We start from the raw sequence: 14,428 nt of genomic DNA on the forward strand, positions 1-14,428 counted from the left end.
TCTTTGGCCTGAGCAACATGTTGTGCTAAATAAATTCCACTGACTTTCCAGCACTCCATCTGGCTTAGAATAGCCTGGGAATAAAGGAATTCTAGGGATATTTCTCCCTCAGAACAGACTGTTAATAATCAGGAATGTCCTCTCTAGACTGACCTCTTTTTTAGAGGCTTGTGTTCTCTTGAAACTTGCAGAGCATTTAATGTGTTCTCTTGCTTGTAGGTCTCTCTGCTCAAGAATATTTGCTAACTCTGACGCAGCGTCCTCCCCAATCTCCATCCCTGTTCTCATGCGTTCTTCTTTAAACACCTCCCTATCCTTTTGCTCTTAATTCAGATAGTATCATCTCCCAGATAATTCTGACTCCAAGGTTATGCTTGTTCATCCAGAGTACTTTGCATGCATGCATGATCAGTTGTGTCTGACTCTTTGTGACACTATTGATTGCAGTCCACCAGGCTCCTCTGTTCCTGAGATTTCCCAGGTAAGAATACTGGAGTAGGTTGCCATTTCCTCCTCCACCAAAGTACTCTGGCCTTCCCCTAATTAGAGCACCTATCACATCCTCTACCAGCCATATCATGCCTCCAGAGGATGCATCTGATACCAGGGCACATGACGTGGTCATCAGAACCCCCTTTCTCCCTCAGTCTGAAGCTCTTGTGTGGGGTCCTAGAGGCAGCCTTGGTACTTATCACAATTGCCTGTTAGCTTGTTTGTTCATGCCTCTCACCCTTCAATCAAACCCTCAAGGGAAGAACTATGCTCATGATAGAATCCTTTGTTTCTTACATAGGTGGATTTTTATTAAAATGTGCATAAAAGCTATTTCTCCAGAATATCTTTCTCAATTTCAGGATGACTAAATTATAACATGATTCAAAAAAAGATTAGTAGGACTTTTCAAATATATTGTCAGTTTGGTTCTCCTTTTCAAGTTCCCTAGGATCTGTGTGTCATCCATGCAGGGCCAGTTTGGTGGCAAAGTTCCTGAAAAGCAGATGAGATGCGCTTCTCACCTCCCAAAGCTTCTTTTCTTTCATCTTAGGTATTTTTGAGCCATTTAATGAGGTAGAAATTTCAGTCTGATTTCTTCATTGCACACTTTTTCCACTCACATCATAAGCTGTGCTGCTCTTAAAACGTTTACCATCTGAATATTTCAGATGGAAATATTAGCCATAATTTATTGCTGGCATCTGTAATTTGTTTCAATTTATTTTATATATTTTCTCTTGAATTCAACATTTATATTTATCCAAATATCAGGCAGGCTGAGCTTGTTGTTGTTCAGTCACCAAGTCGTGTCTGACTCTTTGCAACCCATGGACTGCAGCATGCCAGGCTTCTCTGTCCCTCACCAGAGTTTGCCCAAGTTCATGTCCAGTGAATTGGTGATGCCATTCAATCATTTTGTTCTCTGTCACCCTCTTTCCTTCTGTCTTCAATCTTTTTCAGCATCAGGGGCTTTCCTAATGAGTCAGTTGTTCGCATCAGGTAGCTAAAGCATTAGAGGTTCAGCATCAGTCCTTCCAAAGAGATCTCCTTGCTCTCCAAGAGACTCTCAAGAGTCTTCTCCAGCACCACAGTTCAAAAGCATTAATTCTTTGGCAGTCTTCCTTCTTTATTGTCCAGCTCTCACATTTGTACGTGACTACTGGAAAGACCATAGCCTTGACTGTACGGGCCTTTGTTGGCAAAGTGATGCCTTTGCATTTTAACACACTGTATAGGTTTGTCATAGCTTTCCTGCCAAGAAGTGATCATCTTCTAATTTCATGGCTGAAGTCACCATCTGCAGTGATTTTAGAGTCCAATAAGAGGAAATCTGTCACTGCTTCCATGTTTTTCCTTTCTATTTGCTATGAAGTGATGGGACTGGATGCCATGTTCTTAGTTTTTCTTTTTTTAATATTTAGTATTAAGCTATGTTTTTTACTCTCCTCCTTCACCCTCATCACAAGGCTCTTTAGTACTTTAGGATATTTTTAGAGATTTTTCCCCAGTGAAGTAAAAGTTCTGGTTACATCATGGACCTTCACAATATTACTCTAATATTAGAAGACAAAATGTTAAGATTTGAATTTTATAAAGAGAAAAAAATGTAAGTAAAAATGTACCTGTTGGGTGCAGACAAGTAAACTTAGGCTTCCTTCTTGGGCATAATAACAGTTTTTCCTCCTCACAAATTAAGATAGTTTTCCATCACCTCACAAGTTTTTAATGTAACTTTACTTATTTCTAGAACACATCATAATATTACTATTCCAAATTTGCTATTCTAGCTTAGCCACAAAATAAAGCTATTATAATTATTTTTTCTCAAATGATTATTTTAATTTTTCCTTATTTTTTTAACATCTCCAAAACTGAGAATGATAATCATTTGTTGTCAATTACAGTCAGTATTGTTATATCTTGTCTACTAGTTACTATTTTATTTAATAAAAAATTTTAAGAAATTAAGAAAATAATTAAATAATTGCAGTCTGAGTTATAAGAAGAGGAAGAAGAGATCATGTCCATGTAACTTCACAGTGATTAAAAAAAAGGCTTAAATGAAAGATTCACCTGCTAGTCAAATTTCTTTCAGTAGAAGTTGCAATGGAAATTTTTTTAAAGCTCATACCATTTAAAAAAAAAGCAGAATCATTTTGCAATATACTATCTAGTCCCTGAATTTGAAACATCTTTATCTTTCTTTCATGTATTTGTAAAATAAGTCATTAATATAAGGAAATACTATTTCTAGACTTTAGAAAGAATGTGACCAACATATAAAAACACATACAGTAAAATAAATTGTCACTGGATCAGTCGGCCCTTGAACACTTTAGAGAAATTTCTGTTTGTTCTTTCATCCATGTCATATCAAATGTTTTCTCTGAGAGTAGAATGGAAATGTGTCTTCTTTGGGCCTTGCTCATATTTTTTCACAGAAAGGGTCATTCTCCCACAACCCAAAGGAAAAAACTGAAGGAGAAAAGAGCCAGGGGTGGGAAAGAAATGAAGAAAGGGAGAAAGCATATGTTGAATGAGAGTTATGTGCATTTCCAATCCATTTTACATGTCTTTTCTCATCTTTATTTTAACCCAGTGATGCATTTCTTTTCACTATTCTCATTAAAATAAGTGTTAGGGATGTCAAATAATTTACCCACTTCCCTCACTCTGCTGTATCCTATACTTACTAATGTAAAATCACACCACTCAGGAAATCATCCTAGTTATCTCATGCTTATGTTAGTTGCTCAGTTGTGTCTGACTCTTTGCGATCCCATGGACTGTAGCTCACCAAGTTCCTCTGTCCATGGGATTCTCCAGGCAAGAATACTGGAGTTAGTAGCCATTCCCTTCTGAGCCACCAGGGAAGCCTAACAATACTGGAGTGGGTAGCCTATCTCTTCTCCAATGGATCTTCTCAACCCAGGAATTGCATTGCAGGTGGATTCTTTACCAGCTGAGCTACCAGGTATGCCCTGTGAAAGCTGCTCAATTGTGTCCAACTGTTTGTGACCCCATGGGCTGTAGCCCACCAGGCTCCTCTCTCCATGGAATTCTCCAGGCTATAATACTGGAGTGGGTAATGATTCCCTTCTCCAGGGGATCTTCCCAACCCAGGAATTGAACCCAGGTCTTTTGCATTGCAGGCGAATTCTGTACAGTCTGAGCTACCAGGAAAGCCCATCCTAGTTATAAGGATGTGGAATTACTAAACATTTTTATTTATCTCTCACAAAAGTATCTGAATTATCTATAGATATGTCAGAAATGTGAGGAATTAGAGTTCTAGGCAACCTTTGCTGCTGCTGCTGCTGCTAAGTTGCTTCAGGTGTCCGACTCTGTGCGATCCCAGAGACGGCAGCCCACCAGGCTCCCCCCCCCTGGGATTCTCCAGGCAAGAACACTGGAGTGGGTTGCCATTTCCTTCTCCAAAGCATGAAAGTGAAAAGTGAAAGTGAAGTCGCTCAATCATGTCCGATTCTTGGCGACCCCATGGACTGCAGCCTATCAGGCTTCTCCATCCATAGGATTTTCCAGGCAAGAGTATTGGAGTGGGGTGCCATTGCCTTCTCCGAATCTTTGCTAGTTGGCTCAAAAAAATCTGATGATGAGTTTGTTTGGATTGGAGTCCATTTCAGTATACACCATAGGGTCATAGATTAAAAGAAATCAACTAGCCATAGATCAAAAGATAATTATTAATCAGATTCTTCCTGTAAGTTTTCCAAAAATAATTATGCCCAGTGAGGAAATACAACTCAGAAACCTGCATAAAATAGTTTCATTCCTGGCTATATCATTATGTATGTATGCTATATAAGCATGAAATTGGGCAGGCCATTAAATATCTCAGAATCTTACATTCTTCATCTGTGCTAATTACCCTTAAAAAATTTAATAGGCAAAGCATATTTCATTTATTACCTACTTAATAAAGGAATGAGATTACATATAGTTTCATTTCTATTCTAAGTACCTTCCCCCAAATGCCCTTAATTTTCCTTTATGACATAAACTTTTTAATTTGAAAACGGTAAAAAAAACTTATTCATCATTGTAGTAAGAGCAAAATCAAATGTGTCATGTATTATGCACATATTGAATAATAAGAAATAAACATGTATTAAAGGTGTGTTCCTTCACTACAATTCATGGGGAAAAGGTAATCTCTTCATTTTGATAAGTGAACCCTGACTTCTTTCACATAATACAAAAAATAACTTCAAGTGGATTATAACATAAACATGAAAGTTAAAACAATCTACTAGGAGCAATTTTATTTTTCATAACCTTGGGGTTTGATAAATATTTCTAAAACAGGCTCAAACTAGCACTAATGAAGAAGCAAAAGATTAAAACTGGACTTAATTAAAATTAAGAAGAGTTAAAAGGAAGGTTGAAGTCTGTGAGAAAGTATTTGCAATTTACAAAGAATTTGCATCAAGAAAAATCTACAGTAACTCCTATAAATCAATAAGAAAAAGACTAAAAATCCAATAAAATTGGGCAAGCCACTCAAACAGAGTTAACAAAATATAATGCTGAAATGACCAATAAGCTTGGGAAAACACGCTCAGTATTGTTAGTCAGCAGGTTAAGCCACAGTAAGATACAATCAGACCCCATAAGAATGGTTACAATGAAAAAGACTGACAATACCAGACAAAAGAAGGATATGGAACAACTGGAGTGTTCTTACACTTCGAATGAGAGTAAACATTTGCACAGCATTTTAATGAAATATTTTGGCAATATCTACCAGATCAAAACATACACACGCCATAGGATCCAGCAATTCTACTCCAACATATAGCCAAGACAAAGAACTGAATCTGTCTACCAAAATGCATGTGGAATGTTCATGCAGTGTTATTTAGAATAGCCCAAAGCAGTAAACAGGCTTCCCAGGTGGCTTAGTGGTAAAGAATCCTTCTGCCAATGCAGGAGATGCAGGTTTGTACCTGGGTTGGGAAGATCCCCTGGAGGAGGGCATGGCAACTTACTCCAGTATTCTTGTTTGGAAAATCCCATGGACAGAGGAATCTGGTGGGCATGGGGTCCATGGGGTCACAAAGAGTTGGACATGACTGAGCAAGCATGCAATGCCAAAGCAGTAAACAACCCAAATATCCACCAACATGAAAATGAATAAACTGTGGTATATTCATATAATGGGATATTGCACAGCAGTGAGAACAAACCACCACTGCATGCAATGACATGAATGAATCTTGTAGACTTCACTTCCATTGGAAAAAACCTAGACACAAAGGAGTACATAGCTCATTATACTATTTATATAAAGTTCATAAACAGGCAAGACTCACCTATGATGGTGGACATCAGAATAGTTATTAGTTTGGAGAAGAATGTTGGGTAGAAGAAGGTTTGATGGAACCAACTGGGATACTAAAGTGAGCTACATGTTCTGGGTAATGATCACTACACACATATTTTTGTGTAAATATTTGTCTAGCTGAGCTTACATTTAAGATCTGTAGACTTAATTGCTGCTTGCAAGTTATGTCTCAATAAACAAAAGAAATATTAAAATAAAAGTTTTAAATGTTTCAAACTTTCATTCCATACATTGATTGGCATGGGTAGAATATGGGTTTGAAAAATGCTAAAAACATTTCTTCAGGTCAACCATTAAATAATAAAATTAGTTTGAACCAATTAATGTTGAACATAAAACTTGAGTGGTATGTGCTAAGTTGCTTAGTCATGTTTGACTCTTTGCAACCCTGTAGATTATACCCTGCCAGGCTGTCCATGGGATCCTCCAGGCAAGAATACTGGAGTGGATGGCCTTTTCCTTCTAGAGGGGATCTTCCCAACCCAGGGATCGAACCTGTGTCTCTTATGTCTCCTGCAACAGCAGATGGGTTCTTTACAACTAGTGCCATCTGGGAAGCCTCTCAATGATATAGCCTTATCAGTTACAATTTAGGGGAAGAACAGACCAAAGAGTCAATTAAAATTGCATCTGCTAAGTGTCCATTGTTTAGGATTTTACAGGAAAATTATATGTCTTAAAATATTATATGCTTAGCTGTTTCCTCACTCCCCATTCCCCAGGTTTGTTTCAGAGATAGATGAATAGAGCAATATTTAAAATGTTTATGAAGGAATGATTTGAAACCACTGGAATCTCCTATCATGAAAGAACATGTCCAAAGGGATAGAATATGAAACAGTAGCATTAAATGTGGAGAAGGCGATGGCACCCCACTCCAGTACTCTTGTCTGGAAAATTGCATGGACGGAGGAGCCTGGTAGGCTGCAGTCCATGGGGTTGCGAAGAGTCGGACACGACTGAGCAACTTCACTTTCACTTTTCAGTTTCATGCATTGGAGAAGGAAATGGCAACCCACTCCAGTGTTCTTGCCTAGAGAATCCCAGGGACAGCGAAGCCTGGTGGGCTGCCACCAATGGGGTCACACAGAGTTGGACACAACTGAAGTGACTTAGCAGCAGCAGCATTAAATGACATCTTCATGGACTTTGGGGCTTCCCTGGTAGCTCAGCTGGTAAAGAATCCAGCTGCAATGCCAAAGACCCCAGTTTGATTCCTGGGTCAGGAAGATCTTCTGGAGAGGGGATAGGCTACCCATTCCAGTATTCTTGGGCATCCCTGTTGGCTCAGCTGGTAAAGAATCCACCTGAAATGTGGGAGAGCTGGGTTTGATCCCTGGGTTAGGAAGATCCCCTGGAGGAGGGCATGGCAACCCATTCCAATATTCTTGCCTGGAGAATCCCCGTGGACAGAGGTGCTTGGTGGACAACAGTCCATAGGGTCTCAGAGTCAGACACAACTGAACAACTAAGCACACAGTCCAGGTTTTAAAGTATACAGTTGCTTGCAGGACCGTGGTTATGTATTTGGAGATTCTGGTTCTTCTTCATTCATCTTTTCATATTTTTCTTTGCCTTGGAATATCTTCCTCTTACATGGTTGTTCTGCTGTGCTAGAAACACAGGCCTTTTAAACAACCCCAAATGTCAGGAGTTAGAGAAGTCTTTCAATCCTGAGCAAATACAAACTTTGTTTTGCAATGCATACCTTCTAACCTGTTTGAATATTCACCTTTTGTAATCCTAGAAACTCTTCAGGTAGAAGAGGCACCGTTTTCAGCTACACTTGAAAGACAGATAGCCAGTATTAACAATCTCCTAACAAAATGCATGTTTAGTCTACATGGTATGCGCACGGTCACTCACACACTGTTCTAAATAATTTTTGCTACAAAAGTTGTACCACAGACTATCTAAATATCTTACTCTGCTAGGTTTTTTCACTCACTTTCTAAAATGTCATAAATTGCTTTCAGTCTAAATATTGGAACAACTTTTTAAAACTACTAAGGATCAACAAGACACAGAGTTCATAATACCTATTGGAAAGCAGGAAGTACAGAGAAACATACCGATAACAAAGTTGGCCTTAGAGGCTGACTGCCCATACTGTTGCTCAATGTACTTCGGTTTGTAAGTTACCATGCCAAATAAAGAATTGAACTGAACGGTGCTTGCACACAAATATAAGAAGTACACTGGATTTCCAAAAAGACTCTTCAGTGATGGCAGAAAATCTATAAGACAAAAATAGCATGGAGTAATTAAAGACAGTGTCACACTTGGCAGAAGATGCAGCCATAGCCTCAGAGCTGAACAGTTGAGTCCTGTTGTCCTGGTTCCCAGGAGCGTTTAGAGAGTGGTATACCCACACACTGAATGTTAAGCCAGTGACAAAAGACAGAGTTGAGATCTGGCCAGGTTCAGATCCAGACCCAGGTGCTCACTTCCACGGGCATAAAATCTAGATTATAAATTAGAATCAGTCAGATGAGAACAGATTCCCTTGATGTGGTACGAGACATGAGGTATAAGAAAACTCCCTCCCCATCAAGCTGAAAGTCATAGGCTGGACATCAGAAACCTGAGTTTTCTGGTCTCTCTCCTTTGAACTTGGGTCATGGAAGCAGAGAAGAGAATATGAAACTTTTCTCCATTTAATTATTGACAGAATGAGCTTTGGCATCCTCTCTTCTTCCTTTTATGCAAGCCAAATAGAAATTTGAAGATTTTCTGTAAATGTCAATATTGTTGGGCCAGTTGAAGGGGACCAATCTTTCTCATGGTCACCCGTTTCCACAGGAAAGGAATTCACTAGAACATGTCTGACCTTTGGCCCTACACTCACTCCTTTGATCACTGGTGGGACACATGCAGTGGTGCGCATTCTCCAGCGGGTGGATATAATCTGTCAAATGGCCACAAGCCCTGAAGGTTCACTTTTCTGAACACACAGACTAACGTGAAGCAACCCTCCCAGGAGGGCTGTTTGCAAGGTCTACACAGAGGAGGTGTAAGGGTGGGGATGGCAGCAAACACTTTTAATAATCTTCATTTCTGCTTCCTGTGCTCAGTTGCATCCAACTCTTTGCAACCTAATGGACTGTAGCCCAACAGGCTCTGTCCATGGAATTTCCCAGGCAAGAATACTGGAGTGAGTTGCCATTTCTGCCTCTAGGGGAGCTTACTGATCCAGGGATCGAACTCTGACGTGTCCTGCATCCCCTTCATTGGCAGACAAATTCTTTACCACTGTGCCACATGAGAAGCCCTGCTTCCTGTACAGTTTCTCATTTTTTTTTCTGAACACATGAAGTAGAGAAATATTGTTTATAGATCACGTCTAAAATTTCAACAGAAATATGGAAAGTGCTTCACAACCAAAGAGAATTGGGCTTACCTCTTGCCATTTCCATGATTTTTGCTTTTTCTCCAGGAGGTGTTTGGTAGTCTGTGTGATCATCCATAATAAACTTAGATTTCTCAGAGGAAGAACTGGAGTCCTCTCTGCTCCTGGGTCTTGGTAGAGTCCTTGGTAAACACCAGAAAGGCACAGCTGCCAAAAGAGTGATGCTTCCTGCTATCAGATAGCCAAGCCACCAGGCACCCACCCACTGTGGGTCCTTTGGGGTGATGGTTATATGATCTGAAAAAGAGACAGAGTGGCTAGAGAACATATACAGCAAAGCTAGTGTATTAAATAAGCCTCTTAAAAAAAAATCCTAGCATTAGCTCTATCAATCATAAAAATACATAATAATTCATACCTGACAACTTTTTTTATAATCTGAACATGTGCCTGATGAACTATGGACAGGGGTTCGTGACATCATACAGGAGACAGGAATCAAGACCATCCCCAAGAAAAAGAAATGCAAAAAGCAAAATGGCTGTCTGAGGAGGCCTTACAAATAGCTGTGAAAAGAAGAGAAGCGAAAAGCAAAGGAGAAAAGGAAAGATATAAGCATCTGAATGCAGAGTTCCAAAGATTGGCAAGGAGAGATAAGAAAGCCTTCCTCAAGATCAATGCAAAGAAATAGAGGAAAACAACAGAATGGGAAAGACTAGAGATCTCGTCAAGAAAATTAGAGATACCAAGGGAACATTTCATGCAAAGATGGGCTCAATAAAGGACAGAAATGGTAGGGACCTAACAGAATTAGAAGATATTAAGAAGAGGTGGCAAGAATACAAAGAAGAACTGTACAAAAAAGATCTTCATGACCAAGATAATCACGATGGTATGATCACTCACCTAGAGCCAGAATGTGAAGTCAAATGGGCCTTAGGAAGCATCACTACAAACAGAGCTAGTGGAGGTGATGAAATTGCAGTTGAGCTATTTCAAATCCTGAAAGATATTGCTGTGAAAGTTCTGCATTCAATATGCCAGCAAATTTGGAAAACTCAGCAGTGGCCACAGGATTGGAAAAGGTCAGTTTTCATTCCAGTCCCAAAGAAAGGCAATGCCAAAGAATGCTCAAACTACCTCACAATTGCACTCATCTCACACACCAGTGAAGTAATGCTTAAAATTCTCCAAGCCAGGCTTCAACAGTATGTGAACTGTGAACTTCCAGATGTTCAGGCTGGTTTTAGAAAAGGCAAAGGAACAAGAGATCAAATTGCCAACATTGGTTGGATCATCGAAAAAGCAAGAGAGTTACAGAAAAAACATCTATTTCTGCTTTATTGACTATGCCAAAGCCTTTGACTGAGTGGATCACAATAAACTGTGCAAAATTCTGAAAGAGAGGGGAATACCAGACCACCTGACCTGCCTCTTGAGAAACCTATATGCAAGTCAGGAAGCATCAGTTAGAACTGGACATGGAACAACAGACTGGTTCCAAATAGGAAAAGGAGTACGTCAAGGCTGTATATTGTCACCCTGCTTATTTAACTTCTATGCAGAGTGCATCATGAGAAATGCTGGACTGGAAGAAGCACAGGTTGCAATCAAGATTGCCGGGAGAAATCTCAATAACCTCAGATATGCAGATGACACCACCCTTCTGGCAGAACGTGAAGAAGAACTAAAGAGCCTCTTGATGAAGGTGAAAGAGGAAAGTGGAAAAGTTGGCTTAAAGCTCAACATTCAGAAACCTAAGATCATGGCATCCAGTCCCATCACTTCATGGCAAATAGATGGGGAAACAGTGGCTGACTTTATTTTTCTGGGCTCCAAAATCACTGCAGATGGTGACTGCAGCCATGAAATTAAAAGACGCTTACTCCTTGGAAGGAAAGTTATGACCAACCTAGACAGCATATTGAAAAGCAGAATCATTACTTTGTCAACAAAGGTCCGTCTAGTCAAGGCTATGGTTTTTCCAGTAGTCATGTATGGATGTGAGAGTTGGACTATAAAGAAAGGTGAGTGCCAAAGAATTGATACTTTTGAACTGCGGTATTGGAGAAGACTCTTGAGAGTCCCTTGGACTGCAAGGAGATCCAACCAGTCCATCCTAAAGGAAATCAGTCCTGAGTTTTCATTGGAAGGATTGATGCTGAAGTTGAAACTCCAATACTTTGGCCACCTGATGTGAAGAGCTGACTCATTTGAAAAGACCGTGATGCTGGGAAAGATTGAGGGCAGGAGGAGAAGGGGACGACAGAGGATAAGATGGTTGGATGGCATCACTGACTCAATGGACGTGGGTTTGGGTGAACTCCAGGAATTGGTGATGGACAGGGAGGCCTGGCGTGCTGCAGTTCATGGGGTCACAAAGAGTCAGACACGACTGAGCGACTGAACTGAACTGAACATTATTATGATCTTGCTTATTAAAGGAAAGAAGATGTCTTCAGAGCACAAATATTTCTTTCATTCCTTAGATTAAATGTATAGAATCCAGAGTCTGGAAGGGGTTCTCACTCTGCTCTGGGCTTCTGCAGAGGGATCCCTGGACCTATGACAGGAGGAAAGCAACATGTGAGAAAGATTAGGAGGGTTTAAAACCTTCTGCTACCTCTCCACATGAGTGGCATTTTTGTCTGATTTACACATTGAATGTCTAGAATTTTACTGAAAAAAAAAAGACCCTATATGCTCTCGTCCAAATCTAATCTGAGCCACTCAGAATGTTATTTATTAAATGATGATTAGTAATATTTCAGAGATATTCTAGGTCTGATACAAGATTTGTATATGTTTTAATAATTAAAATATCAATATTTATTCATTATAAAATTTTTGATACTGTTTCGTATTTGACTGAAGTGTAAGCATTGACAAGTCTATTTTAAGCAAATAAACTTTTTAAAAATATATATATAAGAACGTACAAAACATACTGTTATACTCTACTACCCTCTATGAGAATCCTTTGACAATTAAGCTTGATCAGCACTACATTATACTCAGTAAAATGTTTGATTTAGTTTATCACTGCATGTTCATTGCTTCCTTTTCACAATTTTCCTCTGTACCTCTCATCATGCCAACACTCTCTTATCTGTATCAGTCGCCATGACCAGATTTTAAACGTCATGAAGTCAAGGAATCAAGTATTTTGCTCACTTTGGTAGAACATCATTTGAGTTAGAGTAGACATGAAATAAATTTGAGGAGTAATAAATGAATAAACAAAATTTCTGGAAGACCTATTCTGGTTATTTGATTAAAAAAGAACAGCTAGCGCAAGTGTTTTGCATTCTATTGTAACACATAATAATCATTTGTGACACACACTAGTGACAAGGCAATTCCAAAATTTTAAAAAATAAAATTTGTTTTCTTGTTTTTAACTGCTTTCTAGGAATTCTTCAGAAAAACAGATAATTTCTATCTCTATCTAGGGCCTACATCTTGAAAGAAACAAATGAACAGCTATGGAGAGATGAAGTCCTCATTTATTCCCTCCACAAGCATTCCTCCAGAAGGAAAGTTAGTCTCACTATAAAGTTCCTTCAACTAAAAAAGACTTGTACATTAAAGAAAGGAATTTTAGTTGCCAGAGACTTTCAATCCTTGGCCTTTATGGAAAGTCCAGAAATACATTATTAATTGATGTGACTGTAGCAAATGTTGATTCACCTGAAACCAACAAGAAGCCACAGTTGTTAGTCTTAACTAAGCTTGAATGCCTTTAAACTGGGAAACCGGAAGTGGAAAATGATACAACTGATTAACAAACTGGGTCATCTGGTTATAATCACCACCTATTTTTCATGTTCCATTTATTAATGTGTGTGATAATTGTATAAGTAATAAGTTTTCAAGGGTTATTTTCATTTTATGAAAGACTACCATCCTATCATTTTGTAAAAAGACAATTTGATATTTTGGACACTATCCCCATTAAAAATTACAGTAACTAAAATAAATGAATCAATAGAAATAAACGTCCTTACCTAGATTTACAAAGCCAATGTCAACATACAGTTTGGCACATAACGAGCCTAACAGGAAGCCAAAGATTGGTCCTATAATTGCAACCGTCTGCACACATCCTGCAAAACACAAAAGCACCATTTCTTTGCTCTTGCAAATTAATAAATTTTTAAACAGGAAACATGCATGAGATCCAGTTAGTCACTGAAAATATTTCATTAACTCTTCCCTTAAGTGTGCTTAATTTGTCAACTTTTCAACCTCACTGAATCTGGAAATAACTTCTTCTCAGTGTTGGAAGAAGAATAAGCATCTTTAACGCATTAATACCTTTTAGTAAGAAAATAACACTAAGACTCAGCTAATTTTGGCAAATGGAACAAATTTTACTCCCTAGGACTGGATTCCCCCTAGTGATAAAAATCAGAATTATACTGTTCTGACAGTCTTTTGAAAACCTTTTATGGTCAGTTGTTTAATTGACCATAAGACTTGTTTCGACATTAAAATTGATTTCTTCCATCTTAATGGGAAAGAGCTTGTGTTTAGAGCTTCCAGGGGACCACCTGTGAACACAGTAACTATGCAGCTCAAGCAAAGGAGCTTGACTTGAGAGAGGGGAGAGGTGCACTCTGCAATGCTCCTGACCCACCTGGGCAGCTCCAGGTAGCTACAGCAGATCTCCTCAATGACATAATTCCTAGTAACCAGAAAGTCTGCTCTTCCTTGCAAAATATCACCCATCTGCCTTTTATTTCATCACAGACCATATTGCACGTATCCCTGGGAGATTAACTGGAGGAGTAAATAGCAGTTGCATGTAGGCATGTATGCTCAATAGTGTCTGACTTTCTGTGACCCCATGGGCTGTAGGTGGAGGAAGGACATATCAAACAGTCCAGCTGAGCAGCGGGTCCCCAAAGTGTCACACTGCGCAGTGAAAGAAGAACCACATCTGAGCTAAGTGCTGAGTCCTCAAGTCTTGTGATCTTTGGCACTTAAACTTTCTAGACCTCAGTTTTGTTGTTATTGTTGTTCAGTCACTAAGTCATATCCAACTCTTTTATGACCCCGTGGACTGTAGCCCACCCAGGCTTCTCTGTTCATAGGATTTCCCATGCAAAAATACTGGAGTGGGTTGCCCTTTCCTCCTCCAGAGAATGTTCCTGAACCTGGGATCGAACCCACATCACCTGTGGCTCCTGCATTGGCAAGCAAATTCCTTAACACTG

General features: G+C 39.2%; 1 protein-coding gene across 3 annotated transcripts in view; it reads right to left on the reverse strand.

The window, feature by feature from the left end:
- SLCO1C1 (solute carrier organic anion transporter family member 1C1) overlaps positions 1-14,428 on the reverse strand; it is an 82,089-nt gene that overhangs the window by 24,791 nt on the left and 42,870 nt on the right. For all 3 annotated transcript variants that reach the window (XM_086404058.1, XM_086404056.1, XM_086404057.1), the window contains 3 exons: positions 13,217-13,315; positions 9,261-9,506; positions 7,933-8,097 (listed from right to left, as the gene is read on the reverse strand). In XM_086404058.1, coding sequence (XP_086260184.1) covers positions 7,933-8,097; positions 9,261-9,506; positions 13,217-13,315 — 510 coding nt within the window. The remainder of the gene's footprint in view (positions 1-7,932; positions 8,098-9,260; positions 9,507-13,216; positions 13,316-14,428) is intronic.

This window comes from Bos grunniens, chromosome 5 (assembly GCF_055505025.1).
Source record: "Bos grunniens cultivar Pamir isolate PY7600 chromosome 5, Bosgru_T2T1.0, whole genome shotgun sequence".
Classification (NCBI taxonomy): domain Eukaryota; kingdom Metazoa; phylum Chordata; class Mammalia; order Artiodactyla; family Bovidae; genus Bos; species Bos grunniens.